The sequence below is a fragment of the Macaca thibetana genome, chromosome 16 (assembly GCF_024542745.1).
Source record: "Macaca thibetana thibetana isolate TM-01 chromosome 16, ASM2454274v1, whole genome shotgun sequence".
Taxonomy (NCBI): domain Eukaryota; kingdom Metazoa; phylum Chordata; class Mammalia; order Primates; family Cercopithecidae; genus Macaca; species Macaca thibetana.
In genome coordinates, this window is record NC_065593.1 from 36,887,685 (window position 1) to 36,915,639 (window position 27,955).

At 49.8% G+C, this 27,955-nt stretch overlaps 2 protein-coding genes across 4 annotated transcripts; one reads left to right on the top strand and one right to left on the bottom strand.

Annotated features, from left to right (window-relative positions):
* Window positions 1–1,133: 1,133 nt before the first annotated feature.
* MKS1 (MKS transition zone complex subunit 1) lies at window positions 1,134–15,090 on the top strand. 3 transcript variants are annotated; one of them, XM_050764689.1, is made up of 18 exons: window positions 1,138–1,376; window positions 1,800–1,909; window positions 3,802–3,872; window positions 4,293–4,448; window positions 5,701–5,798; window positions 6,463–6,591; window positions 6,979–7,083; window positions 8,069–8,177; window positions 8,729–8,785; window positions 10,148–10,190; window positions 10,446–10,511; window positions 11,958–12,028; window positions 12,366–12,435; window positions 12,538–12,645; window positions 13,321–13,454; window positions 14,001–14,083; window positions 14,169–14,266; window positions 14,349–15,090. In XM_050764689.1, exons 1-18 carry the CDS (start codon window positions 1,297–1,299, stop codon window positions 14,438–14,440), a joined length of 1,680 nt encoding a protein of 559 aa, XP_050620646.1. In that variant the 5' UTR covers window positions 1,138–1,296; the 3' UTR covers window positions 14,441–15,090. The 3 variants fall into 3 exon arrangements, with proteins under 3 accessions (XP_050620648.1, XP_050620646.1, XP_050620647.1); XM_050764691.1 differs by lacking the exon at window positions 14,001–14,083 and having other exon boundaries at window positions 1,134–1,376; window positions 14,349–14,529; XM_050764690.1 differs by lacking the exons at window positions 14,001–14,083; window positions 14,169–14,266; window positions 14,349–15,090 and having other exon boundaries at window positions 1,143–1,376; window positions 13,166–13,408.
* A 268-nt stretch (window positions 15,091–15,358) lies between these two features.
* On the bottom strand, window positions 15,359–26,828 carry EPX (eosinophil peroxidase). The gene is made up of 13 exons (XM_050764682.1): window positions 26,632–26,828; window positions 26,424–26,517; window positions 26,009–26,184; window positions 25,724–25,841; window positions 25,474–25,603; window positions 24,402–24,608; window positions 22,429–22,747; window positions 20,481–20,641; window positions 19,888–20,143; window positions 19,305–19,475; window positions 16,895–17,132; window positions 16,106–16,318; window positions 15,359–15,797 (listed from the first exon to the last, which is right to left on the bottom strand). Exons 1-12 carry the CDS (start codon window positions 26,705–26,707, stop codon window positions 16,117–16,119), a joined length of 2,148 nt encoding a protein of 715 aa, XP_050620639.1. The 5' UTR covers window positions 26,708–26,828; the 3' UTR covers window positions 15,359–15,797; window positions 16,106–16,116.
* Window positions 26,829–27,955: the final 1,127 nt, after the last annotated feature.

The following is a 27,955-nucleotide window of genomic DNA, read 5'->3' on the forward strand; positions in this document are numbered from 1 at the left end:
TGCCTACTCACAAAAGGAAACATTAGAGAGACCATTTCTTAGGAGCTAGAAAGATGCCTTTTTAAAAATCTGTTAAAATTATTATTTTCCAGGTTGGAAATGTGTGCATTTATAGAATAAATTAGTAGGTGAGAAGCCATGAGGCAAAGTGGAAGGTGGTTAGGCTTCAAAAGACAGAAGAACTTGGGCTGGAATCCTAGTACTTTCACCACTTCCAAGTTTAGCAAGTCCTTTAAACTCTGGCCTTCACGAACTTCACTCTTAAAGTGAACAAAAATACCTTCTTGAGAGGCTTCTACAAGGATTTGGGACAATGAAAACAAAGTGCTGAAGCTGCACTAGATCCTAAATAAATGGTGCTATTTATGGTGAGTTGGTGTTACACAACTAGTGGCTATGGCACCCAGAGCTTCCAATGCCAAATCATCAAACTGGCATGAGATTCCTGAGTTCAGGGGACAATTGCTTACTTTGTTGGAGGAGGACCAGATGTGAAAAAGCCTGATAAATGTTGACATTCCCAAGGCGCCAGGGCGCCAGACGTGAGGTTACAGCATGTCCTTCCTTTGCTAGTCCAACGAAGCATGACTTCTTAATGTCACTTTTTTGGCTTTTCAGGAAGCCCGTGCAGTATCTGAAGTGTTTTAATGATCCAAAACTAACACACACAAGGTAAGAACTAGTTCAATAATAACATCTTTTCCTTCCTTACTGTTGACTTCCTTGTTTTTTCTTTCTTTGTTCAGAGAATATCAACACAAAGACTAATAAATCTTCTGACACACTTTTTTGTCCCCCGAGAATGTATTTTCTTGTTTGGCTAAGGGCCATCACCTTCCCTGACTCCTTTGGGAATAATGGGTGCATTTCTTACAGTTACATCCACCGATTTTCAGGCCAAAGTTTTCATGCGTTCAGTGGAAGGCACTGTGGCATGGTGGAAAAGGTAGAGGGCGAAGACTCAGATCACCTGGTCTCCATCATCATTTCTGCATCTGGCTATATGAGGTGGGCTGATGGCTGTGCCAGTTTCCTCATTTGCACCGCGCACGAGGTCCCGCTTTGGGTGAGCTTTTCTCGCATACATGGTAAGCGGTGATTGGCAGGACCCCGGAGCCCTCTTGGGCGTTAGGCTTGGGCTGCACTTGCACTGGGGGCCTACTGGGACTGTGGCGCCGTGACGAGAACGGCGGGTTGCGCGCGCAGCACCTCCGTCGCCTCCCGATCCAGAGTCTCTGTTGCCGGGAAAACAGAGCGGCGCGCTTTCCGGCGCAGTCGCGGCGCGTCGCAGCTGTCATGGCGGAGACCGTCTGGAGCACTGACACCGGGGAGGCAGTGTATCGCTCCCGGGACCCCGTGCGCAACTTGCGCCTCCGGTAGTCACACCGCCCCAGCCCCGAGGCCCCATGGTTTTATGTCCTTAGATCATTCCAACCTGAACTCGGTGTTCCGAGGCCCCCACTTCTGCTTACAATCCCGACCACTTCTTCTCCGGGCTCCCCACTTCTTTCACTCTCCGTACCCCCATCCACTCACAGTCTCTAAGAACCCCTTACAGACCCACCCAAGTCCATTCACGTCCTTGTTGCTCCCAGTTTCTCAGAGCCCTGTGTCCCCAGTACACCCTCTCACCCTCAGTCTTCCCCATAGGACCGCGCACCCACCCACCTCCTCTCCGTTGTCTGCACCCAGCACACCTTGGCAACCCCACCTCCTCCGTTTTGTTTCCCCAATCCTTGCTTTGTGTTCATCTCCTGGTTGCGTGTCTGGTAACAAATATTTTGGGCTTTTCTTGACAGGGTTCACCTGCAAAGAATCACATCAAGCAACTTTCTTCATTATCAGCCTGCTGCCGAGCTCTGGAAGGACCTCATAGACTTGGCCACTTTTAGGCCTCAGCCAACTGCCAGTGGGTGTTATGGTGATGATGTGCCATCTACTACTAATTCTGATACTAATCAGAATTGTGGCCAAATGTAGTGAGATAACAAGTACTATACTTCTGATACGTTATAGATTTGCCTGGCAATCTACATTCTATTTGTGGCATTTTTAAAAGAGAAAACGTGTCCCAAACTCTAAATACACATATAAACACTTTAAAAAACAATTTTTAAACTGGGGACTGCTTGAAAAATATACATATAATGTGCATATGAAGATCAACTGTATTCTTGTGGTTTTCCTTATCTGGGAAACCGAAAGAATGAGGAGGAGAGGACAGAGTGGTTGTGTCAGGTCACTAGTCTGTCTGCCTTTATTGTTTCTCTTTCTGTTCAGAGCTGTTCCTGGGCAAGAGTGTGGGCTTGCGGGTTGTGAAACGTGTCTCTGAAAAAGGCATACTCAGCCAGCCAAGAGTGTATTAGATTAGATTTGTTTTCTTTGTTTTTGTTTGTGTTTTGTTTTGAGACAGAATCTCATTCTGTTACTCAGGCTGGAGTGCAGTGGTATGATCATAGCTCACTGTAAACCTTGGTCTCCCAGGCTCAAGCCATCCTCCTGCCTTAGCCTCCCAAGTAGCTGGGACTACAGGCTCACACCATTACACTCGGCTGATTTTTTAAAAGTTTTAGTAGAGAAAAGGTCTTGCTATGTTGTCTAGGCTGGTCTCAAACTCCTGGGCCCAAGTGATCCTTCCACCTTAGCCTCCCAAAATGTTGAGATTACAGGCGCGCGTCACTGCGTCCAGCCAGATTTGGTTCTGTTAAAAAATCATTTATTTGCCTTCACTGTCCTCTCCTGACACTTGGCCTCCTAAATTTCAGTGTTTGTGATACTACATATATGGCTTTAGAAATAGTAAAGATAAAAATGCCAGGGTTATTTTCTAGCAAACGCAGACAGTTTGGACTGCGGAAGGGCTGGCTATTCAGCTTATATCTAAATTTCAGTTTCTTTTTTTTTTTTTCTTTTTGAGATGGAGTCTTGCTCTGTCGCCCAGGCTGGAGTACAGTGGCTGGATCTCAGCTCACTGCAAGCTCCGCCTCCTGGGTTCACGCCATTCTCCTGCCTCAGCCTCCCAAGTAGCTGGGACTACAGGCGCCTGCCACCTCGCCCGGCTAGTTTTTTGTATTTTTTAGTAGAGACGGGGTTTCACCGTGTTAGCCAGGCTGGTCTTGATCTCCTGACCTCGTGATCTGCCCATCTCAGCCTCCCAAAGTGCTGGGATTACAGGCTTGAGCCACTGCGCCCAGCCCCTAAATTTCAATTTCTTATATCCAGTTAGATTAGATATTTCCTGGAGGAGGCTGGGCGCAGTGGCCCACACCTGTAATCCCAGCACTCTGGGCGGCCAGGGCAGGTGGATCACCTGAAGTCAGGAGTTCAAGATCAGCCTGGCTAACATGGCAAAACCCCATCTCTACTGAAAATACAAAAATTTGCCAGGTTGGTGGCGTGTGCCTGTAATCCCAGCTACTTGGGAAGCTGAGGCAGGAGAATCGTTAAACCCAGGAGATGGAGGTTGCAGTGAGCTGAAACAGTGCCACTGCACTCCAGCCTGGGTGATAGAGTGAGACTCCATCCCCCCAACCCCCAAAAAAATTCCTGGAGGGTATTTTCTTTTACTCAAATTAGAGTAGTGATTAAGACTTCTTGGGTTCTAATCTTGGCTTCCACTCATACTAACTCTTATATACAGCCTCTCTAGCATTTCTCTAGGTTGAGTGCTTAATAAATTGCTGAATTCCTGCTGGTTTTTGTGGCAAATATACGAATAGGAACTCTGGTTATAATCAACCACAGAGCAAGAAGTGGTGCTGGTTCGGCTCAAGCATTTGACTCACTCTGTTGTCTTTGGAGGTGGACACCGCCCAGAGGAAGACGAAGAGGAGGAGATTGTGATTGGGTGGCAGGAGAAGCTCTTTAGCCAGGTGAGCCAGTGTCTTTTGTCTGCTCTGTCTGTTCCACCTGGTCTGACTCCACATGACTGGTGATACATATTGCCAAAGTGATTTCCAGACAGGTTGTAACGGTTTATACTTCGCCTTGTTGTGTTTAAAGGGCAGTGTAACAGGGACTGCCACTACTCAGTTTTATGATTCTGGGTGAGGCACTTTTCATCTCTGGGCTATATGCCATCTGTAATCACAGATTTGGATTAGACTATCAGTCTGGTTCCTTTTAGGGCTAATGTTCTTGGTTCCCCTGCCATCCATTAATTTAGTGTTGGTTATGAAAACGTGTCAGATAGCATCAGCTCTGTAGAACTGATTTGATTAAATAGTTACAGAAGCAAAAGTTTGCTGTATTATAATGATGTACACATCTCTGTTTCCTTATGGTAACCTCAGTTTGAAGTAGATCTGTACCAAAATGAAGCAGCCTGTCAGAGTCCTTTGGATTATCAGTACCGTCAGGAGATCCTGAAGCTGGAGAATTCAGGTGGCAAGAAGAACCGACGAATCTTTACCTACACTGACTCTGATAGATACACCAATTTGGAGGAGGTATTGTTCTTTCCAGGGTCTCATAGCTTCCCTCTTTGCTTTCTCTAGCTTTTTTGCCTCACTGGATTCTTGTGTTATGTCAGAAGCCTAGTAAGGGGAGACAGGTAGCCTGTCTAGGAACCGCTGTGAGCTGCTGCTGCTGGCAGCCAGCCTGCAATAGAATGGGCACAGTCTACAGGTGGTGAGGCTGCTGCTCCCTTCTCTGCCTGCTGGAGGGCCTGGAGGAGCTGCCAGTTCTCTGATTATACACTTGCAGAGTGCCTACTGGGAGAAGTAACCATTGGGCTTGACTTCCTCCATGCATCATGAAAAAAGACAGGTGGTGGAGTCTGGAACAATCTAGATAAAATTCATCAGGGGATTTGGCCCAAACTCTGAGTATATGGGTTTGAAGAAGAGTTTAGTATAGCTGTGGAAAATGACTTATGTCCTCAATTTGCCAATGACAAAAATACCCTTGTGACCTTGTTTTGCATTTTCTTCAATCACTGCATTTCAGTTGCTCCTGTCTTCTCAGTAAGATTTTAAACTCCTTGAGGGTACAGCCTATATTTTTTTATTTTTTGTCTATGACTCTGTAGGTCTCTGCAAGGAACAGGTATTCAATAAATGTTTTTGAAAGATTGACATGCTTTCATTAGCAGAGCTGTGGATTGATAACATTAGCTGGTCATGGTGGCATGTACCTGTAGTCCTGGCTCCTTGGGAAGCTGAGGTGGGAGGATCACTTGAGCCCAGGAGTTGAAGGTTGCAGTGAGCTATGATAGCAGCACTGCACACTGCAGCCTGGGTGAGACACTGTCTCTTTAAAAAAAAATCAATTAAATTAACTTTGGGTTGTCTGTTTTGGAAAAGCAGATGAAAATGCAGTTGGTGCTCAGTTACCATGTGAGGATTTCCCACAAAATACTTGTATCCCATTTGGCATTTTCTAACCACCTTGTTTAACTTCAACATCTACCAAGCAAACTAACCCAACGTTTTGTTGGTTTGTGCTCAGAGAATGCAGACTGATTTTAATATTAACATAAATAACTCATTTTTAAAATCCAAAGGCACACCACGATGTGGTAGAAATCTTCTTTGGGTTGTTTGGCCACTGCTTCCTCCGTTAGCATGTATAATTGTGAGGTGGCGGAACCTGCAGGGTTCAGGTCCTGGATGAGGTTTCAGAAGGAAGACTTCCCTTCAGGTACTTGGCCCCATGTGGCGCTGACCAGATGGCTTACGCAGGGCTACTTGCTTTTCCCAGCACTGTCAGAGAATGACCACTGCAGCCAGCGAGGTGCCTTCATTCTTGGTTGAGCGAATGGCAAACGTCAGGCGGCGCCGGCAGGACAGACGAGGGATGTGAGTGCGGGCATGGGATGGGGGGCAAGCTTTTATTTTTTATTTCCTAAAGTTGCGTAGTTTTGCATTTTTATCAGTGGTTATATATAGTATTCAAGTATTACTTTATGATTAATTTAAAAAATAAATATGCTTGGGTGCAATGGCTCACACCTGTAATCCCAGCACTTTGGGAGGCCGAGGCGGGTGGATCACCTGAGGTCGGGAGTTCAAGACCAGCCTGACCAACATGGAGAAACCCCATCTCTACTAAAAATACAAAATTAGCCAGGTGTGGTGGCGCGTGCCTGTAATCCCAGCTACTCGGGAGGCTGAGGCAGGAGAATCGCTTGAACCCAGGAGGTGGAGGTTGCGGTGAGCTGAGATCGCGTCACTGCACTCCAGGCTGGGCAAAAAGAGCAAAACTCCATCTCAAAAAAAATAAATAAATAAAAATAAATAAAAATATAAAATGTCTTCCTCACTCTTCATGTGGACATTTTTCCAAAGTGCCTCAGAGAGAGGGAAGGGATGTCATTTCTGTTTGTCAAATATTTTGACTCTTAAAAAACAAAACAAAGCAGTTTGTCCACCAGCTCAAACTTCCCATTCTGCCATGGCTCTCCACTGGGGTGTGCTCCATTGGGGTGTGCTGAGGAAGTGACCTTTTTGCGGTGTCTCCCAGGGAGGGCGGCATCCTCAAGTCACGCCTTGTCACCTGGGAGCCCTCAGAAGAGTTCGTCAGGAACAACCACGTCATTAACACCCCTCTTCAGACAATGCACATCATGGCAGACCTGGGGCCCTATAAAAAGTGAGTGGCGCTTCTCACTGCCAGCTTAGAGCCTCATCCTTTTCTCCTCTCACCAGCTCTCCCCTTCCTGTTATTATCATCCTGGGTTATAGGGGAGGGAGGGACTTCTTCTTCGTTTTGTTCTTAGTTGCGAGTGAAACTTCTCGCTGCCACCTCAGATCCTCATCCTCTTCTCCTCTCACCAGCTATCCCCTTCCTCTTATCATCCTGTATTAAAGAAGAGGGAGGACTTTTTCTTCCTTTTTTTCTTAGTTGTACGTGGAAGAAAGTTTTACCATGACAGCTCTCCCTATAGCCTCTGTTCTCTCCCCTGAAGTGGGCTCAGTGTCTCTTCCTCTTTCCCTGGAGGACCATTGACCTCAACCTTAGTGTTTTCCTGATTTCTAGGCTTGGCTATAAGAAGTATGAACACGTCCTGTGTACTCTGAAGGTGGATAGCAATGGTGTGATCACAGTAAAGCCTGATTTCACGGGCCTCAAAGGACCCTACAGGTAAGGAGAGGAAGAAAGGGGTAGTGGAGACTGACATTCCTTCCCTTGGTTGCACTTCTTGTCCCTAGTCAACTAGACTGTCAGAAAGTCCTTCATCCGTTCTAACTTTTACATTCCCAGGCAATGGTTCGTATTCTGTTCCAAGTCATGGGCCTTAGGAAACCGGGAACTCCTTTCTCAGAAAATGTGCAACTGCACCAATTTGAAAGGGATCACTTCAGTGATACATTTAAGTGACAGTGATTCTCCGTGCTGTTGAATGTAGGACCTGACCAGAACAGAGTGGGGTGAACTCAGCCAGGCTTTTCCTGTGGGCTCACTGTTCCTCATCTCTGTATCTTGAAAATGACAGGCCGGGCGCGGTGGCTCAAGCCTGTAATCCCAGCACTTTGGGAGGCCGAGGCGGGCGGATCACAAGGTCAGGAGATCGAGACCACAGTGAAACCCCGTCTCTACTAAAAAAAAATACAAAAAATTAGCCGGGCGCGGTGGCGGGCGCCTGTAGTCCCAGCTACTCAGGAGGCTGAGGCAGGAGAATGGCGGGAACCCGGGAGGTGGAGCTTGCAGTGAGCCGAGATCGCGCCACTGCACTCCAGCCTGGGCAACAGCGTGAGACTCCGTCTCAAAAAAAAAAAAAAAAAAAAAAAAAAAAGAAAATGACAGAAGTATAAATTAGAAATTATCTGGACCAACCTGTCCATTTTTCAGGTGAAAGAACTGGGTGGCAGGAATGTTGTGCCTTACAGTTTGACTATAACTTCAGGCCAGAAATGGGCCCAGAACCTATACTGTCTGAGTCTAGTCTGGTGCCCTCACTGCTTTATCCTTTTGTTTCTCTTTCCTGGTCATCAATACAGCCATTTTTATCATCATATACTTCAAGTGAGGTGTATGGCCCCTGATTGCTTTTCCCTGGGCTGGGAGCTATCCCCAGGCCCATCTCTCATTATTAGAGTCGCTCCTTTCTGTGGCTTTGACCTTACAGGATCGAGACGGAGGGAGAGAAGCAGGAGCTGTGGAAATATACGATCGACAATGTTTCCCCCCTCGCACAGCCAGAGGAGGAGGAGCGGGAACGGCGTGTGTTCAAGGATGTGAGTGCGAGTTCATTCCAAGTATGGAAGGGACGAGCCTCAGTGCCTGGAGCTGAGACCGTTTCTGGACTTGATGTCAGCAGTTGCTTGGGAAAAGCCTTGCCCTTCATAGCCCCTTCTGACTTAGGCGGCATTGCTGACATATCAGAAGTTTTTGATCATATTATAATAATAACAATAACCATTTATTTGAGCATTTACCATGTTCTGTGCTAGGTACTTTACATACCTTATTTCCTTTAGTCCTTACAACAACCCTTTGAGGTGAACACTTTTCTTATTACTACCTTATAAGTGGGGAAACCGAGATTGAGGAGCTAAGTAGTCTGCCCAAGGTTACATAGCTTGTAAGCGCGAGAGTCAGGATTCTGCCCCAGACCAGCTGACTCCAGGGCCTCTGCTTCACAGTAAAATGGCGGTGGGTCAGGTGCTTGTGCCTCCAGCTCTTGATGATCCTTCCCACTATTGCTTTTCTTCTTCTTCCTGTTCAGAACTGAACTTTGGTCTAGCTTGGGTTACATCTTGAGTTTTGGTTTGGTTTGTTTCCTCAGCTTTATGGCCGGCACAAGGAGTATCTCAGCAGCCTCGTAGGCACTGACTTTGAGATGGTGAGTAGCTTGGCTTCCTGCAGCACTGTGAGCTGTGTTTAGCCGGAGCATTCTGACTGTGGATGGGTTACAGCACTTCTCTTAAAGGCCTCCAAGGTATACTCTATGGTGTGAAAAGGAAGTCAAAGAATAGCACATATAGTCCTTGTTATGTGTTTTGCAACATTGCATGTTGATAGAGAACTGTTAATGCCGAGAAAAAGGCCTGAAAGGCTACGCATATGCTGTGGGTGGCTTTTTTGGGGAGGGTGGGATTAGATGTGGTAGATGGGTAGTGGGTAGTGAGAGGGATATATCAGGGATTTTTGCTTTTTATTCCCTAAACTCAGGTAGTTTTGAATTTTTATCAGTGGTAATGTATTTATGTATTACTTTATAATTAATTTAGAAAATAAATATAAGGATGAAAAATGTCTTCTTCACCTTTCATGTGGATATTTTTTCAAAATACCTCATAGAGAGGCAGGGGTGCCATTTCTGTTTGTCACATATTTTGGCTCTTAAAAAATATAGGCCCGACGTGGTGGCTCATGACTATAATCCCAGCACTTTGTGAGACCAAGGTGGGAGGATCACTTGAGGCCAGGAGTTTGAGACCAGCCTGGGCAACATAGTGAGACCACATCCCTACAAAAATTTAAAAAAAAAAAAAAAAATTAGCAAGGCATGGTGATACATGCCTGTAGTCCCAGCTATGCATGATGCTGAGGCAGCAGGATTGCTTGAGCCCAGAAGTTTGAGATTGCACTGAGCTATGATCACACCACTGCATTCCAGCCTGCACAACAGATCAAGACCCTGTCTGAAAAAAAAAAGAAAGTGGTTTAGTTCAGCTATTCTGTCGTGCTGTTCTTTGTCTTTTCTCGTTCTAAGTGTTCCATCGCTAGACCTGGAAACAAGGATAGAATTACTGGTCTCCCTCTCTTTCTCTGAAAAATTAACCTTCACTGTTTCCATATTGCATAAGCAACAGATATTCAGTATTTAAAAGTTAGATAAGACAGATGCACAAATAATTAAAAAAGAAAACTCCCTGGTTTCTTGACCTCAGCTGTGTAAAGGGAACCGGGCATTCTGGCTTCCTATTGCACACCACAGGGCAGTTGCTGTTGCTTGGCTAATTTCCCATAGTGCATTGTCCTTACTGCCATTTAAATTATGTACTTTCCCCTTACATTATGTATCTTAGGAATGAAGGAAACAGATCTGTGGAGAAGTGTCAGGGTGGGGAGAAAGTGCAGTAGTGACACCCAGGATCTGACCCCCAGTGTCAGGTTATCTGCAGATTTGTAGATGAGGCTGGAGGAGAAGTGCCAGTTCCCTTCAGGCCTGCTGATCCTTTCCCACTTCTCTTCACCTTAGACTGTCCCAGGTGCCCTCCGGCTCTTTGTAAATGGAGAGGTAGGTAAGTGTCTTGCTAGCATAGATCTGTTGATGCTAAGGCACGTGCCTAGATGTAGCCGTGAATAGTCTCCTCCACGCTGGTAGAGGTCTTGTCTGCTGTACTTGGGAAACTCAGTGGTGAGTCTTTCCTGGAAATGCAGAGGGTTCCTGGCCCTCAAAAGACTTGCTCTCAGGGTGTGTTGGACCCTCAGGACTGGGTTGGGTGCTAAGGATGGTAGGATAAAAAGCTAAAATAGCTTCCTGTTTTCTCTCTTAGTTTCAGCCCAAGGCTATGAGTATGACAATCTCTACGTCCACTTCTTTGTGGAATTGCCAACTACTCGTAAGTAATATTCTTAAGTCTCTCTTTTATACCCATTCAGACAGATGTAGAGGCATTTGGTCAGGCTTCCTTTCCCACTCCTCTGCTGAAACTGTTACTGTTCTTTTCAAGGTTGTAGATCACATCCACTTTGCCAAACCCAGTGGGAACTTTCCTGCTTTCACCTCGCTTGACCTTCCTGAAGCATTTGCCAGAGCCCACTGTGCTGCATGACACACTTCTCTGGCTTCTGGCTCCACATTCTCTCTCCTGTCTCACTGGTGGCCCCTCACCTTCCTTGGGTAATGCCTTCTCTTCTGCTGATCTTACACCGTGAGGGTACCCATGGCTAAGCCAAGGCCTTCTGTTACTCTCTGTCTGCAGTCTTCCTGGGTGACCTCATCCATCCCATGGCTTAAATACCATCGATGTGTCTCAGACTCCCAGGTTTCTGCCTCCAGCCTTAGCCTGGACGCCAGACTCGTATCCAGTTACCTCTTTGTCATTTCTGTCTAACATGATCAAAGAGAACTCTGGATTCCTCCTCTTCCCTCAAACCTCTCCTCCCTGGTATTCCCCATCCTAACAGAATGGCAGTATCTGAGTTGCTGATGCCAAAAACCTAGGGGACATCCTTGATCCCTCACTTTCCCTAGCTCCCTATAGCCAGCCAATCTGTCAACAGTTCCTGTGCGTTCTGTCTTCGAAAGCTGTTGTGAACCTGTCTGTTCTCTCCAGCACCCTACACCAAGCCACCACCGTCTCTTGTCTAGGCCAATGCATTCAACTTCTGACTTATCCCCCTGCTTCCTGCCTTGCTCCCATTTGCAGTTCATTTGCCACAGACACCAAAGCCAAGTTGAGTTTTAAAAAATGTAAACAAGTTATGTCCCTTTTGAGCTGAAAACCCCCAAGAGCTTCGCCTCCCACTTAGAATAAAATGTAAACTCAATACCCTGAATGAGCCTCTGCCTATCTCTTCCGTACAACATTTCAGTCATTCTTCCCAGCCAGGTTCATTCCCCCCTTAGAACCTTTTAAGGGCCATTTCCTTTGTCTGAAACCCTTTCTGCCATATCTTAGCATGGCTGGTTCTTTCTGAGTTTAGGTCTCAACCTGTGTCACTTCTGAAAGGCCTTCTCTTACCACCCGGCCTAAATGAGCCTCCCAGTCACTCAGTCCCTTCCCGTTTTGTTTGAATAGAGCACTCATCACTACCCAATAGTCTCTTGTTGGTTTGTTTTTTGTCTCCCTGCTTCCCCCAGAATGTCAGCTCCATGAGAGATGGGGATCTTTTCTATCTAGTTACCAAGATACCCCTAAGATATACTAGCACATAGCAGGCACTCAGTAAATGATAAATGAATGATAGATTGTGTGAATAAATGAATAAAGAAACTTTGTCTTTTTCTGAACGACTTGCTCTCCTCCCAGGTGAGCTTACTATATTTGTTCTTTGGCTTTCAGACTGGTCAAGCCCAGCATTCCAGCAGCTCTCAGGAGTAACACAGACATGCACCACCAAGTCCCTGGGAGTGGTATGGAGAATGAGAGCGGGTATCTGGAAGGGAATGAGATCTGCTCCTGGGATGGCATTTGAGGTTTTGTCAGGCCAAGTGCTGTGCACCCTGGGGAGGATTCTGAGTTGGGTGACTTGTATGTGGGTTCTGCAGGGCTACCTGGCCCGGAGGTCCTCTCTGCCTTTTTGAGCATGGCAGCAGCTTGTCTTTGGGTGTCCCTTTGCATCTCAGACTCCTATTTCCCACCTGGGTGATAATTTTTCTTTTTCCCTTGTGAAGATAACCTTGTCATTGGCCACAAGGAGAACAAATTCCAAGGGAGGGCTTGCCCACCCTATGACACTCCTTTTTATAGGACAAGGTGGCTCACTTCTCCTACCCATTCACATTTGAAGCCTTCTTCCTCCATGAGGATGAATCTTCTGGTGAGTAGCTCAGTAGTTGATCCTGGGCCTTGGTTCCTCTCAAGCAGTGCTGTCTTGGTGAAGGCCCGCCTGTGACCTGGCCGCTTCTCTCGTTTCTCCCAGATGCACTCCCGGAGTGGCCTGTGCTCTACTGTGAGGTCCTCTCGCTGGACTTCTGGCAGAGGTACCGTGTGGAAGGCTATGGGGCTGTGGTGCTGCCTGCCACTCCAGGTAACCGCTTGTCCCCGCCCTTCCGTGGCTCACATGCCCTAGGCCCTATGAGCAAGACTAACACTCGAATGCTTCTGGTGAGGGGTGGGGATAGCTGGGAATTAGAAGCATTTGGCTTGAAAGAGTTCCTGTTCCTCTGAGGACTATCTGCCCCACTCCACTAGAGACAATAGCGTGGCCTTGGCGCTGACTTCCTGACAGTCTTGCCATGTGCTTCGTGCTCCTCTGATTGGACTCAGGGTGAGAAGCTGTATGGCAAAATCGGCTCATAGCATGTGTGTATGGAATGAAGCAGCATTCAGTTTGGAATAAAAGCATCTGTCTTCTACTGTGTGCCAGGCATTGTGCCATACTTCTCACTTAATTCTCCCAGCCACTCTGTGCGGTGCAGGTGGTATTATTTCCTTTTTACTAGATGAGGAGAATGAACTTCAGGGAGGTTAAGAAACCTGTCCTGGGTATGCAGGGAATAACTGGCAGAGCAGAAATTTGAATTTCTCCCTGATTGACTTCCAAACAGGTGCTATGGGTAACCATGACAACCTTCACCAGAGGCCAGGTCATCACCAGACCAGGTGTTTTAGCGAAGTCTAGGCCTGTGTCATTGCTGGGGAGTCAGTGAGGGGCCACATGCCCTTTCTGGACCCGGCCCCAGTCTCCTCTTCCCTTACGCAGGCTCACACACCCTGACAGTCTCCACATGGAGACCTGTGGAGCTTGGCATGGTGGCTGAGCTCAGGAGGTTTTTCATTGGCGGTTCTCTGGAACTGGAGGACCTCTCCTATGTGCGGATACCAGGATCCTTCAAGGTGACTTTTGTCTTTGGAGCGACTTCATGCTGGGAACTGATGGTCCTGTCCTTCTGTTCTGTAGGAGGTGGGATCTGGGTCAACACCCCTTAGTTGTGCATTGCTTCAATATTAGCCGCTTCCTTCCTATGGCTTGAGCTGGAAGTCAGGACCACATTTTGAACCAGGTTCCAATATCTACACTGCTATCATAGGAGGTCTCTGGAAAATAGTATAGTTAGAGATTTCCCTTGGTCCCCATCAGAATAGCGGGCTCTTTCTTTCCCCCGTCACTGAAGGCCTCAGTAATCAGATGTGGGAAGGATTCACAGTAAGCATGTAAGACCGCTGCCTCTCAGATGAGGTTGGAATGTTCCCTGGTGTAGTTGGGGGAGCCCAGTAGCCCAGTATTAGCCTTGAGGTAATAGAGTCTGGGTGATGGAATAAGGTTTCCCCAACAGAACTGTGCTTCCTAAGAATGGGAATAAGAACCGGGGCGAGGCCAGCATACTGCGGGGGTGTCTAGAGACGGCGGAAACCTGATGCTCTCCCAATGGCATGCCGCAGGGGGAACGCCTGAGCCGCTTTGGACTCCGCACAGAGACCACAGGCACCGTCACCTTCCGCTTGCACTGTCTGCAGCAGTCCAGGTGAGGGACCTGGCCCTCTGCCTCGGGGCACCTTATCCCTGAGGGGTGGAGAACAGCCGTAACCATGTGGCTGGCCTCCCTGCAGGGCCTTCATGGAATCGAGCTCCCTTCGGAAAAGGATGCGGAGTGTGTTGGACCGTCTGGAAGGGTTCAGCCAGCAGAGTTCCATTCACAATGTGCTGGGTATGTCCCCTCCCCAAGCTGGCCACCCCGGGTCAGCATGGGCCTGTTGGGCAGCCAAATACCATATCTCCTTTCCTTACAGAGGCCTTCCGTCGAGCCCGGCGCCGCATGCAGGAGGCCCGGGAAAGCCTCCCGCAGGACCTAGTGAGCCCCTCTGGAACCCTGGTCTCCTAGCTCACAGCAGCCCTGGGCCACAGTGCAAGAGGACAAGATGGGGGATGTTTGAGGCCAGTGCTCTCCTGCCTCTTCGTCTGTCTGATTAGAGACCACGCTGGTCTGCTGGGAACCAGAAGAGCTGGGAAATTCCCAGCTGGCCCCTCTGCCTAGCCTTCTGCAGGGTTTTCTCCCTACCCTGGGGAAATAAAGCCAGAGACCCTGTGGCCCCCCCTTCATGTTTGCAGTCACTGTAAATGGGCATCACAGCAAGGCAGGCTTTTTGGTCTGAAGCTGTTTGGGGTGACCCCATAGTGAGTGTGGCCTTGACTCACTTTTCTGGCTTGTCTCACAGTAGCAGGGGGATGCAGGGATCTGCTGTTCTCCAGCCTTTAAAAATGGAGCCTGCCTTCTTGCAAGACCAAAGAAGGAAGGAAGGAAGGTGGACGGTGAGAGGGGTCTTAAATCCCCAGCCTGTGAGTCTCAGCCTCCTCTTTCCAGGGCAGCCTCATTCTACTGCTTGGGGCTTGCTGAGGTTGAGATATGAGTTATTTCTGAGTAGGTGAAGGTTGAAGGCAGTGCTGAGTCCTTTCTGCTAGCTGGTTGGTATCTTTTACTGTGTTCTTTTTGTTTTTTGGGTTTTTTAAATCCATAAACCCCTTTTATTTTGACTGATGTTCCGTTGGCTGTTTGTCTGCTCAGGTTGCTGGTATGGCTGGCGTGTTCTTCTTAATGTCAGGGCCCTACCATGTCTGCCCTTCCCCTTTTCTGCCTTTCCCTACTCCACAGTGTTTCTTTGGGCTCTCCTAATTCAGCCCCCAGGAGAGGCTTAGATGGTTGTGCCAGCGTGCGTGTTAGCAGCACTTCTCTTCAACACCTGGAGCAAAGCATGGAACTGAGGCCACGTCCTCCCTAGCCCCACACAGAAACAGCAGCCCCTGCCCTTAGCAGTGCTTTATTGGTAGAAGCAGAGCATGCTGCCCAGCCTCAGGCTCAGAGGAGGACTGTGGGGTCTCTGCAGGCTAGGACTGAGTGGTCTCTCAGTCACGGTGAGGGAGGGGAGGGAGGGCTGGGAAACAGTAGAAAGTACTGTAAACCCTCCAGCTGACTTTTCTTGCCTGGGGTGCAAGACCACATAGCTTGGCTCCCAAGCCTTTGCACGTGGCACTGATTCATAACCTAATACCTAAGAGACTCCCACGGCGGGAAGGTCCATTGCTGCTAGGAGCCCCCAGCTCTCACTCCCGGCTGGGGAACCCAGCTCTGAGCTGTAGCCAGCAGAAGCGTCAGCAGGCGGCAGTTGCTCCAGGGGGACAAGGCAGCTTCATGGTCCTCCCCTTCTCCTTGTCTCCAAAAGTTGGAGGCTTGGGATAGACTCCTGTGGAAGTAACAGAACGGATAAGTGAGGAATTTACTGGACATTTAGAAATGGAGCTGTTTTCGGGTATTAGTGACCAAACTGAGGATAGTTGGATGCTCCTAATTTCCTCGCCAAAGTCCTAGGGCCTGGGATTGACTGTCAGCCCAGAAGCTAGTACATTGGGAAGCCACTTGGAAAGAGTACGGTATCCCTCGTGACAAGTTCTGTTTTCTCTGCTTAGAGACCTAAGAGGACTCAGCCAGCCATCCAGGGAAGGATATGAGGGCCTAACCCAGCCCAGGGTGCTGGAGGTGGCCTCCCCTTACCTGCAGAAGCCTCATTTCCCCCGCCAGGCTGACAGGTTCAACCTGGGGATACGGCTGCAGCTCACAAAGCCCCGGGGATAGATGTTGGCTCTGAAGATGTCCCTTGAAACCATGGTGATACCGGTATTGTCACATATAATTCGAGACAAGGAAATTCTGCTCAGGGCCTCGCGCTGTCTTTTGGTGAAAACACCTCGTTTCTGCCACCAGAACCTACCAGGCAGTCAAGAGATGTGGGTGAAGGTTGGGGAGGAATTACCTTGTCATGAGCACCTGTTGTGTGCCAGGCACTTTACATACATTATTCCATTCAGTTCTCACAAAATTCCTGCAAGATTGGAATCTTAGAAATGAAACAAATTCAGTGGCCAAATAAATTGCCCAGTATTCAGTGCACAGTAATTTAAGTGGCCAGGGCTGGATTTGAACTCAGGCAATACCAACTCCAAATAAGGAGTCAGGTCTTAAATCACAAACTTATTGGAGGGAAACCAGATTTCGCCCTTTCTGCTCATGTTTTCTGGGATCTACCAACCCAGAACAGCGAGGCTGCCAGGCTACCTCCTGGGTTTAAGATGACTCCGGCTCAGGCAATGTGGGCCTTGCCTGGGTCAGTGTCTCTCTTCCTTTAACCCAGCTTTCCAGAGAAGAGCCTCCTGATTTCAGATCCTGTGAACTTGGAAGAAATGATATTAAAAAGAGCAGTGATCTTCAATGTTTAGTCTTGAAATGCTAGTGTTTTTCCACTCTGCCTCTGGTGCTAATGTCTTTTATGATAGGGTCACTTACCTGTCTCCGTCTCGGGCTCTTCTGAACTGGTTCTCGAACAGACAAGCCAGAAGAGGCCCCACTCGAGCCCCCGGCAAAAGAGGCTCAGCGATGGCCCCAATCCAGATGTCAATGTTGTCAGGGGTTCCATACAGATTCAGGAACTTCCTTGCCAAGTCCTGGTTTTTCAGCACCCGGCTAAGCTGTGCCAAATTCCGGGGCTGGGAGAGCCCACAGAAGCGCCTCCAAGCATTGTACCCTGCAGGGGAACGGGGAGAAGCAGCTTCAGTCTTGCTGACCTCCCATTAGCTTCTGCTTCTCTCCACCAGTCCTCTGGGAGGAAGCTGTGGCCAGTCAATATTGGGCAGACCCAGAAGATCCTGCTGGCAGAAGAGGCCCTAAACCTTCCAAAGACCAGGTTTCTGTCCTCTGATTGAAAATGTGAGTGGACAACCGTGCTCAGTGTGCATCAGACTAAGGAGTGTGTCCTAACCTAAAAAGCTGTTTTAACCCAAAACACATAACCACAAATCCAACACTTAATGATATTATTACTGGGCTCGAGTGCATTCGTTAGACACAAGTAAGACGGTACCCAGAACATAAAAGACTCTCCATCAGGTTTGTAGAATGAATGAATGAGTGAAAGAATAAATGAATGAACAAACCAACAAATGGAGAGCGTGGATAAAATTCATCTACTCAGAAAAGGACGGCACACTATGATTCCTTTGATATGAGAGGTCCTGCATAGGCCAATATAGAGACACAAAGTAAATTAAGAGGTGATTGGGGCTGGGGTCGGGATGGGGATTGACTGTTCTTACAAGGTTTCTTTGGGGAGTGGTGGAAATGATGTGATATTAGATCATGGTGATGGCTGCATAACTCTAAATACACTAAAATCATTGAATTGTCCATTTCATATGGGTGAATTTTATGGTGTATCTCAATAAAGCAGTTTTTAAAGTTTTCAGAAACTTCCAAAGACCAGCCGTACCAATTTGTCAGCCATCAGGATCCCACACAGGACCAAGCCACATCATAAGATGTGACAATCAAGGTAGGAGATAGCTTGGCCATGTCCCAAAGGGACACCAGCCCAACATCATCCATTGAACCACAACTCACACACACCATCCCTCAGCGGAACACATGAAAACCACACAGGGTTTTACCATACTGAGCACTGTTGGGTGAATATCTCAGGACCCTCACAGCACCTTTGTGAGGTACTTTTATGGCATGCTAACTATATCTACTATGTTTACTAAAGTTGAGCAACCATGGACTTCAGGGTCACTTTACTGTTCAGTGGAGCTCAAACCAGGTTGTCCAGTTCCCAGTTTGATGTTGGACTTGGGAAGGGATTAGAGGAGATTGTAAGAGCTAGTGTCAGGATAATATTTCTGGAGGGCACAGCTATTGCGGGGAGCAGAAACTCGCAGTGTGGAAACTTGGGTGGCTAGCGATCTCAGCTCTCCAGCAGGGAGCGCCCACAGCTCCTTAGCTGCCAAGAGCACCCACGTTTAAGGAAGGAAAGAAGCTCAGGTTTCTCGAGTGCCTGCTGTGCTCTACCAGGCGCCGTGTGAAGTGGGGTGGGCAGTAGGAGGTGCCACCACTGCTTCACACATGGGCACATGGGCCTTCAGGTTCTTTCCAGACAGGGAGGTAGGAGGTGGGAAGGAGAGAGGAGCAAGGCAGTGGCCAAAGCCTTCCCCTACTGGGGTTGAACAGGGGGAAGAAAGGAGAAATTGTAAATTTAAATTCAGATTTTACTACTTCTTATTTATGTGACCTTGGGCAAGTTACTAGCTGTCTCTGAACATAGTTCCTCATCTATAAAATGACTGTAATCATTGCTTCTCAAGGTGATTGGGAAAACAAATTAATGTACATGAAAGTGACTAACAAAGTGCCTACATTTTCTTCTTTCCTGGGATAAAGTCTTTTGTGCCCTCACCAAACAGTCACTGCAGCCTTAGTTTTATTCCACCTATTCCCTGCCTCTAAGACTCTTTGCCTTTCTCCACTTAGAGCAAGGAATGTTTCTGTAGCTCCGAGATTTTAGCCTTCCTCCTTGGATCTTGCCAGAGTGTTGGGAATGGAGCAGTTCTTCCCTGCCTTTGAAGCCTATTGCGTTTTTTTCTACTTGGAAAGTTCAAGCCTCCCTTTTTCAGCTCCTGGGCCTAAGTCCTGGTCCTGTGGTGGACCTAAAGCTGGAGCCCCTACAGTGGATGGGGAACCATGGCAGGACAACAAGCGGTGTTCCAGGGGTGCTTTGGGAAATCAACCTTGGCCTTGCATGGCTTTGCACCCCTGTACATCCTGTAGATAGTCCCAGTCAGAAGGGAGGTACTAGGGTCCTCCCAGACCCCTTGAGCAGCCTGGCCTGAGCAAAGCTGGGAGAAGAGGCGGACAGCGCCCTCACCTGGAAGGCCATGGTCCCGGCTTCGTTGCATGTTGAGAGCTGCCAGGTCCAGCCCGATCCTCCTCACTTGCCGAAACAGCCGGTCCCGGAGTTCATCCACTAACATGGCATCCTGACGGTTCAGCTTGGCAGGGGTGGCCATGAGTCCCCGGAGGATGGGGTCGATGCCACCTGGTGGCAGGGAATGTGAGCAGCACAGATTGGACCAGCCTCTGGGAAGCTACTTGGGTTATCACATGATGCCAAACTAGCCCGGAGCTGGACAAGCCAGCTGGGTATGTTCAGTAATGTTTGTCAGGAAACAGAGCTCTGGAGAGGCAGGAAGCAGCTGGAGCTGGGAGACACTTCTTGAGTGGAAGGTGAGCTCCCCATCAATCTGACATTAGCCTCCACCCCTTTAAAAAATCCTCTCATTCCACAGAGGATGGGAGGCCTGTGACTGAGGGTCTTGCTGGCACCTGCCTTGTTTCCACTGTCCTGGGGAGATTTTAGCAGTGGCCTCTGCAGCAGTCTGGCTTCCAGTAAGCTTGTCCCACCTAGGGGAGGGCATGATCCCCACCCTTCCCCTGGAAAACCTGGTCACCTTCATACACGATCCGCCAGCCGGCAAAGAAGGCAGAGCTAAGTGGGACGTGCGAGTTGGGTGCAGAGGCCCGGTACTGTCTGTCCAAGCGGAACATGAAGGGCTGGAGCATGGTGTGGCCAAAGCGGAAGGCCAGGGTGAAGACATTGGCCACTCGTGGGTCCACATTGGAGCAGTACCCCCTGTAGGGTCCCAGGGTTCTCCTGGCCCGGGCCTTGCCCAGAACCAGGGGCAGAAAGTCTCGGTAGGTGATGATCTGGAAGAGAAGACAGGAGGAACATTCCCTAGAGGCCACTCACCCACACCCTTGCCTTTTCAAAGGGTGGCTCAGACATATTCTTTATTGTCATCATGTCAAATGTGACAATATTAATTTCCTATTAGTGGGTGGAGATACAAAGCCCAGAGAGGGTGAGTGACACAGACAGGGTCACACAGAGTTAGAGGCAGAATCGGGGGAAGAGGACAGATCCAGGCGCACCACCAGTCACCCAGACCCAGCTGGTTTTAGGCACATCCCCAAGGATGTGTTAAGGACTGCTTCTTATGCCAAGCTTGTCATCTGGGGGATGCTGGGATGCAGAGCTCCTTACCTGGACCATGGCCCCCATGATCTTCCGAGCCTCATTGTACAGCTTGTCTCCAGTCCACCGGGGATTCAGGCGTCTCAGCTCGGTGGCCAGCCGGTTGTGCTCTCGCATAAAGAGAGTGTGCATGGCTGCCAGCTTGGGGGTTTCCGTTGATCGGGTGTCACCTTGAAAACCCCAAGCTCAGATTTACTGCAGCCTTTCCCAGAGCAATGTCTTTCTACTAGGGCAGACCCAGGGCTGGGGACTGGAGAGACGGGGTGGGCCACACTCCTGGCCCTCACTGGACCTCCATCTCTTCAGCTGTGCTGAGGCTCCTCATCGCCACTCTGCTCCCTAACACAACAGGTCAGGAGCAGAAGGACCAGGGGTTCCTAGGAGGCTTGGGTTAGGTGGGAAAGCACAGGGCAGCTGCTGGTCTCAGGCAAGGGCTTCTTTGCCTAAGGATTCTACTCTATAAGACAACCAGATCCATAGCCCGGACCAGCTATGGGCAAGGGCACCTTGACTTTGGGACTGCGAGCCCACCTGTCCATGAGCTGCCTCTGCCTACATGTTCTCTGCCAAGGGCTGGTGTACCTTTTTCCATCTTTGGGCTTCATATAATACTGCTCTTCCCCGTGAGCCGGAAGGAAAGAGGAAGAGAGGGAGGGTTGGGCAGAGACTGTTCTTAGGAACAGACTTTCTACTCCAGGCAGGGAAGGAAAGTTAATTCCATCATTTGCTTGCTTTTAACTAAACTCTTTTGCACAAGGTCTTAGTTCAGTAGACCTCTCCGGAAGGCACACGCTGTTCTTCCCAGGACACACAAATATACAATCCTTCAAAAGAGGGGCTGGGGCCGACTCCCTGTGAGGAAAACAGTGGAATAGAGTGGACTGGGCAGAGACCTGGAAACAATACCGACTGTGTTCTCAAGTGGACTCTGCCATTTGAAACTAACTGTGTGCTCTTGGGCACATGATTCACCTTCCCTGAGTCTCAGTTTCTTATCGTAAAATAAGACCAATAATATTTCCCTCCTTTCAGGGCTGTTGCAAGGTTTAGAGATGGCATGTTTAAATATCTTAATAAGGTTGGGTGCGGTGGCTCACGCCTGTAATCCCAACACTTTGGGAGGCCAAGGCAGGTCAGTCACCTGAGGTCAGGAGTTCGAGACCAGCCTGGCCAACATGGTGAAACCCTATCTCTACTAAAAATACAAAAATTAGCCATATGTGGTGGCAGGCACCTGTAATCCCAGCTACTCCGGAGGCTGAGGCAGGGGAATCACTTGAACCCAGGAGGTGGAGGTTGCAGTGAGCTGAGGTCGCACCACTGCACTCCAGCCTGGGCGACAGAGTGAGACCCAGTCTTAAAAAATAATAATAAAATAAATAAATATCTCAATGAGAAATGACTACCATTATTTTTGTAACCATGTACATGGGGCAAAAGACCCTGAAGAGAGTTCAAATTAAGCTTCCAGAAGAAGGTATTAACTGTCTAGCAACAGGTGGGGACAGGGAGGAACTAAGGAAATTTATCCCAGAGAAGAGGAAAAACATGGAGATGGAAGTAACAGCTACTTTGAGGTATTCCTGTGTGAAAGAGAGACAGGGTCTTTTCTGAGGTTCCAGAAGCATGATTAAGGGGAATAGGTGAATATTTGATCAAAATAAGGAGACCTTTCTAACAGTCGGAGCTGCCTGTGGCTGAGCTGGGGCACCATACAGGTGGTGAGAGCCTTCTCACCAGAGATGGTTAAGCAGTTATCTCTGGGCACACACAGGGAGCTTGGAAAGGGACTCCAGCGTTCTGATTCTGTGATGACTGTGCACAGATCTATGCCTATTGTGTGCCTAATACTGAGGTCCCAAACCATGTACCTTCACCACATCCCACCATGACTTCCCAATCGGGACCCCAGGGATGGCTGTTTCCTGGGAAGACACCACCTTCCTCCCAGTCTGACCTGCCAGGAAGCAGGGGATGCGCGCCGAGCGGTTGGTGAGGAGACAGGGGTCGTCACGCAGGTTGTCAAAGGGCAGCAGGGCCCGGCCGTTGTCTTGGAAGCGCTGGTTGACGGCCAGCAGCCCCAGATAGTTGGTCCGGTTGCGGAGCCGCAGCGAGAGGGAGACCTCACTGCCATACACCATGCTGGCGTCCACGAAGGAGGTGAGCGCGTTGATCTGGTTGCGGACTCTGTTTTTGTTTTGGGGGCATGAGGGTGCCGAGCGGAAGAAGGGGATGCAGTCACGCTGGTTCTTGATGCGGGGGTCATTGGGTGGTATCTGAGATGGAAGAGGAGCCAGTGACATGGGGCGCCTTCAATAGTAGACTCACTTCTCTCCCTCGTGTCCCACCTCTCTCAAAACCTTGCTTAAAACTCCCTTCCTCCAGGAAGCCCTCCTTGACTCACCCAGGCTCATGCTGCTCACCCCTTCAGTCTGAGTGTCCTTAGCATTTTGTTTCATAGAGTCTCAAAAGGTTAGGAATGAATGAGGCTTTGGAAACAATCTCGATCCTCATTTTACAGCAAGGAAAACAGCCTCAGAGAAGGGAAGTGACAACTAGTTAGCAGGAAAGGTGGGATTAGAACTTAGTTCTCTTGACTCTTAGGCTTGAGCTTCTTTAATTCTGTTCAATTCGACAGACCTTTTCTAAGCCCCTTTCTTGCTTGGTGCTTTGGAGACTATGAAGGTCAAAAAACACAGGAAAGGTTGCAGGAAGCTGGCAGTTCAGTGGAAAAAGACACACACATGGAGTTAAGAAACTAGGTTGAAGTGGCATCTGCTGTGCTTGATAGAAAAGCCATATGTGGGCTGGGCGTGGTGGGTCACGCCTGAAATCCTAGCACTTTGGGAGGCCGAGACAGGTGGATTACATGAGGCCAGAAGTTTGAGGTCAGCCTTGTCAACGTGTGAAACCCCATCTCTACTAAAAATACAAAAATTAACCAGACATGGTGGCGCGTGCCTGTAATCCCAGCTACTCAGTAGGCTGAGGCATGAGAATTGCTTGAACCCAGGAGGCAGAGGTTTCAGTGAGCTGAGATTGCACCTCTGAACTCCAGTCTGGACAACAGAGCGAGACTCTGTCTCAGAATAATAGTAATAGAAAGAAGAAAGAGAAAGAAGAAAAGAAAAAGAAAGAAAGCAAGGAAGGAAGGAAGGAAGGAAGGAAGGAAGGAAGGAAGGAAGGAAAGGAAGAAAGCAAGAAAAAAGAGAAAGAAAAGAGGAGAGAGGAGGGGAGGCCATGTGTTAAAAGTATAAAAGGAAGATCTGAGAAGGCTCCCCAGAGGAGGTGCCCCTAAGCCAGGGATTGAGGAATAGATAAGATTGCTACAGGGAGAGGCCCTCACATGTCATCCCTCATGAATGTGGCCCCACCTATTAAGGGTGACTGTGTGTGTACGTGTGTGTATGTGAGAGTGTGTGTGCATGTGTGTCAACCCTATGTCCCTAGCAGAGACTCTGCTCCTTGGATTCTATCTTTTCTTCCCTAGCACCCCACGCTGTCCTTGCCTTCTAGCCTGAAGGTTAGGACCTTACTCACAGCCCAAGCCCAAGAAGCTGGCAAGAGCTGCAGGGCCCTTAGACCACTCTGGGAAGGAGAGAAGGGCAAGAGCTAAGAGGCCCTTAGGTTGCCAAAAGCAGGGGCCCAGAGGCTTCCCCTGTTGGATTCAGACCCATGGGTCAAGACCTGTCTCGAGGGCTTCCCACCCCATGAAGCCTGACCTCAGCCTCCTGGCAGATTGCCCTACCCCCACCTCTCAAACACACACGGTGCGGGCTCTCTGCTCAGCTGTTTCTTGTGTCTCTGTCTCATACCCCAGCTCCACAGGCAGCTGCTTAAGGATGGTGCTCCAGTCTTCCAGATCCCCACCCCCAGCACCTTGCCTTTTGGGGAGGCCACACAGGGGCGTGGGGGATTGGCTGAGGGTACCTTGATGGGAAAGCAGGGGGGCAGCTGGGCACAGGTCTTCTCACAGTCGACGCCCTCAGTGAAGGCCACTCTGGCCGGGGACTCCGGGGAGAAGTCCAGGTCATGGTCAATGAACTGGCCCCACTGCATGAACATGAGGGCCCGGCCACGGTCGGAGGTCAGTCTCTCGCTGGGGAAGCGCACAATCTGGTTGGAGACAGCCCGGACCTGGGGGGGAAATAACGTCAGCACGGGACATGGGCTCCCTGACCCCACAAGGTATTAGAGCCAACCCAGGACTCAGGGAGCAGCAGCTGCCCTGCTGGAACTGACAGCTTCCCCTCTCTGCCCTCCATGCCCCCTTTGTCCCTGGAGATGTAGCCACCTCCTGCTCTGATTCCTAGAAGGATGGTTTCTGGCTGGGCTCCTGAGGATTCTGGTGGTAAAGAGAAGGAGAGGGGCCAGGTTGACTGGCTCAGACCTCACCAGCTCTTCCAGAGGGGAAGGCAGATCAAATAGATAGATCAATTTATAGACTGATAGCTACCCAGACGATAGCACTGATTCACAGGTGCACGGGCTGGTTGCCAGGTGATGGATAATGCATGTAGGGAGTACTGAGTCAGTGGATGGAAGGATGGATAGAAGAAAATTAATTAATAGATGTTGATAGATGGGTAGATGATAGACCGCTATATTGATATATCAATAAAAAACTGATGATAAATGTGAAACAGATCAATAGATAAAGTCAGATTAAGGTATAGAGCCGTTTATATTTAGCAAGACTTGACACTGATTTTCTCAGAAAAAACTCTACAACACCGTAATGGTTAGCATGAATAGAGCACGTCCTATATAGCTATTGATACCAAGGACTTCCATATTCACACAATATTCTACGAGGTAGGTTTTAGGGCCATTTTACAGATGAGGAAACTAAGCCTCAGAAAGCTGTATTATTTGCCACAAGTCACTGCGCTGGTCAGTGGAAGGGCCTGAGTTCAAGCCCTGCCTGGCTGACTCTGGGCTGTGTTTTACTCCCCACATTTAAGAGATCAAGCAACCTCCCACGCCCTCAGCCGCAACTCACAAGAGGGAGAAGGAAGCCATTGCGCCTCCTGCCGGGGGTCCAGCCAAAGGGCAGCGACAGCCCATCCTCATACTCGGCGGGCAGCCAGCGAGCCAGAGCCTGGTTGGAGGCCCCTAGCCAGGGTCTCCTCCTGCAGCCGTGGGTGGGGTAGGTCAGCAGTGGGCAGAGCCTGGAGATGGCTCAGCATGGAGGGAGAGGGTGGGTGCAGGAAGGGAGGGGTCCCCAAGCAGGGGCAGCCCCCCGCACATACTTGTTGTTGCATCGTCCAGTGATGGTGCGGTACTTGTTGCTGCAGCGCTCGGCCTGGTCCTGGAGAGCACAGCCACTGGCCTGGGACAGCAGCTGCAGCTGTGGTTCTGTTAGCACATCTGTGGGAAGGCAGGTGGGCAGGCCTGAGTTGGCCTGCTCTGTACCTCCCATCCCTTTACCCTCTGTCCTCCCTGCACCCCAAGCCTGTGCACCCTGCCTCCCTCTCCTGGCTTCCTTCTACTCCAGGCCAGGTCAGGCCCAGGGGGCTCAGTGGGGATCAGAGTACCAGTGACATTGAAGGGTCCGGACCGCTGGGGTTGTAACTTCTCTTCAAGCAGCCCCAAGGCCACATGCATATAATCTGCGGCCTGAACAACTGTCCTGGTGGCTGCTACCGGTTGCTTGAAGTAGGACAGGAGGTCCATGGGGCTGGCTGAGCCGCTGCGAAGCCGCTGCTTGATGCTGCCCAGGAGAGGAGAAGTGAGGGCTGGAGAGAGGGTGCAGACCCACCCAGCAGAGGCCCAGTCCTGGGGGACAGTCAGGACAGGGCACGCGGACAGAAGGATGGATGGAAGGGAGGCTCTACCAACAGGAGAGGTTCATAGGGTCCAGAGGTGGGTGATGGGTGAGAGGACCTTGGCTGGCGCCCATGCCCCTCACTGATCCTCCCAGGCCCATGCTGCCCCCAGACCCAAGTCCACCTCTTCTGGGTCCAATTGTAGGCAGCATCCACCCGCAGCTTGGCCTCTGCTATGCAGTCCCGCAGGACCGAGGTCTCCACTGCCCCAAGAGAGTCTGTTCAAAGAGATGAGGACTCAGGGTTCAGCGAGCCACAAGACCTCCATCAAATCCCAAGTGCTTCCCCTTCCATTTCCCTTCCCTCCTCCTTGGCTGTCTAGGGGCTATTACCTGTGTCAGTGCCCTCACAGGGCTGTGCGAGGATGAGTGTGGCCAGGACCCCTGCCAAGGCTGGAAGCAGATGCATGTCTGCAGTGAGGCTTCACCAGCCGGGATGTGAGTGACATTCACAACCTGCGAGGGAGGGTCCTCTGCACCCCTCTCACTGTGAGGACCCCCAGCTGGCCTCTCACCTCCTCCTGCTCTTCTCTGGACATAGCTTGGAAGGGACTTTTATAGCCCATTCTAGGGTGGGGGAGGGCAGCTCTGGGCCCCAGAAACCCAGCCTCTTGGGTGGAGTTCTGGAACTTCCCTCTGGTTTTCAGGGGAGTTTTGAGACTGAAACCTCCCACCCCACCCCCTGCCAGCCTAGGGACATTCTTCTTGCCTACCCTTCATTCCGTCCCTACCCTCTACTACCAAGCCCACTGATGCACTTCTCCCAGGGCCCAGAGCAGCGCCTGGGACACAGGTGTTGCTCAATGGATATTTGTTGGCTGACAGGAGCAGTGCACCTCAGTCACCACCACCTGGCTGCGTGGCCTTGGGCAAGCCACTTTCCCTCTCCAGGCCTCAGTTTTCACATCCCTAGAATGAGAGCTGGGCCAGATCATTGGCAAGGTGCCTCTCCTCCCACAACAGGGCAGAAACTGAATCTGCCTTACTGTTATACACACCCCCAGACCCAGCTCAAAGCCCAGCACTTAGTAGGTGCTTAGCAGGTGTTTGTTGAGTGAATAAATGATCTGTGATGAATGATTTGGCTCCTCTCCTTATCCTCTAGCCCTACTCACTCCCTCCAAGGTGTCAGGGAAAGTGTGAGGCTGTGGCCGAGGCAGGGCCTGGCAGTGAAATCCCTCATGGGCCATTTTGGGGACACAGTGAGATGTCACAGGTGAAACACCCAGCCGAGTGAGCTGCTGTGGAGCCTAAAAGTAAGCACCCACCATGGGCTTTATTCTCTTGGTGTTTCTTCAGTGCCAATCAGTAGTAGGTTTACTCTGAGAAGTAGGTTTCAATTCTGAGTTCCTACTGGGCTTGGTGAGAAGTAGCTTCTTTAGAGGCAGTGTGCTGCACCAGGGTCTGATTGGCCTGGGTTGAATCCAGCCCTGTCACTAGCTTCATGGCCTTGGGTGAGCCTCCATTTGCACATTAAGTGCAGAATGCATCCCTGTCAGCCTTCTGACAGGGCCCATCCTCTCTGCACCTAAGCCTTCCTCCTGCAGTTCCCTTCCTTGGATGAGCCAAGTTCGTCCTTTGCCTCTGACCTCATCTCGGCTGCCTGGAGAGCGCGTGCTCATCCCTGAGACAGTTCCAGAGTCACCACCAATGCGGC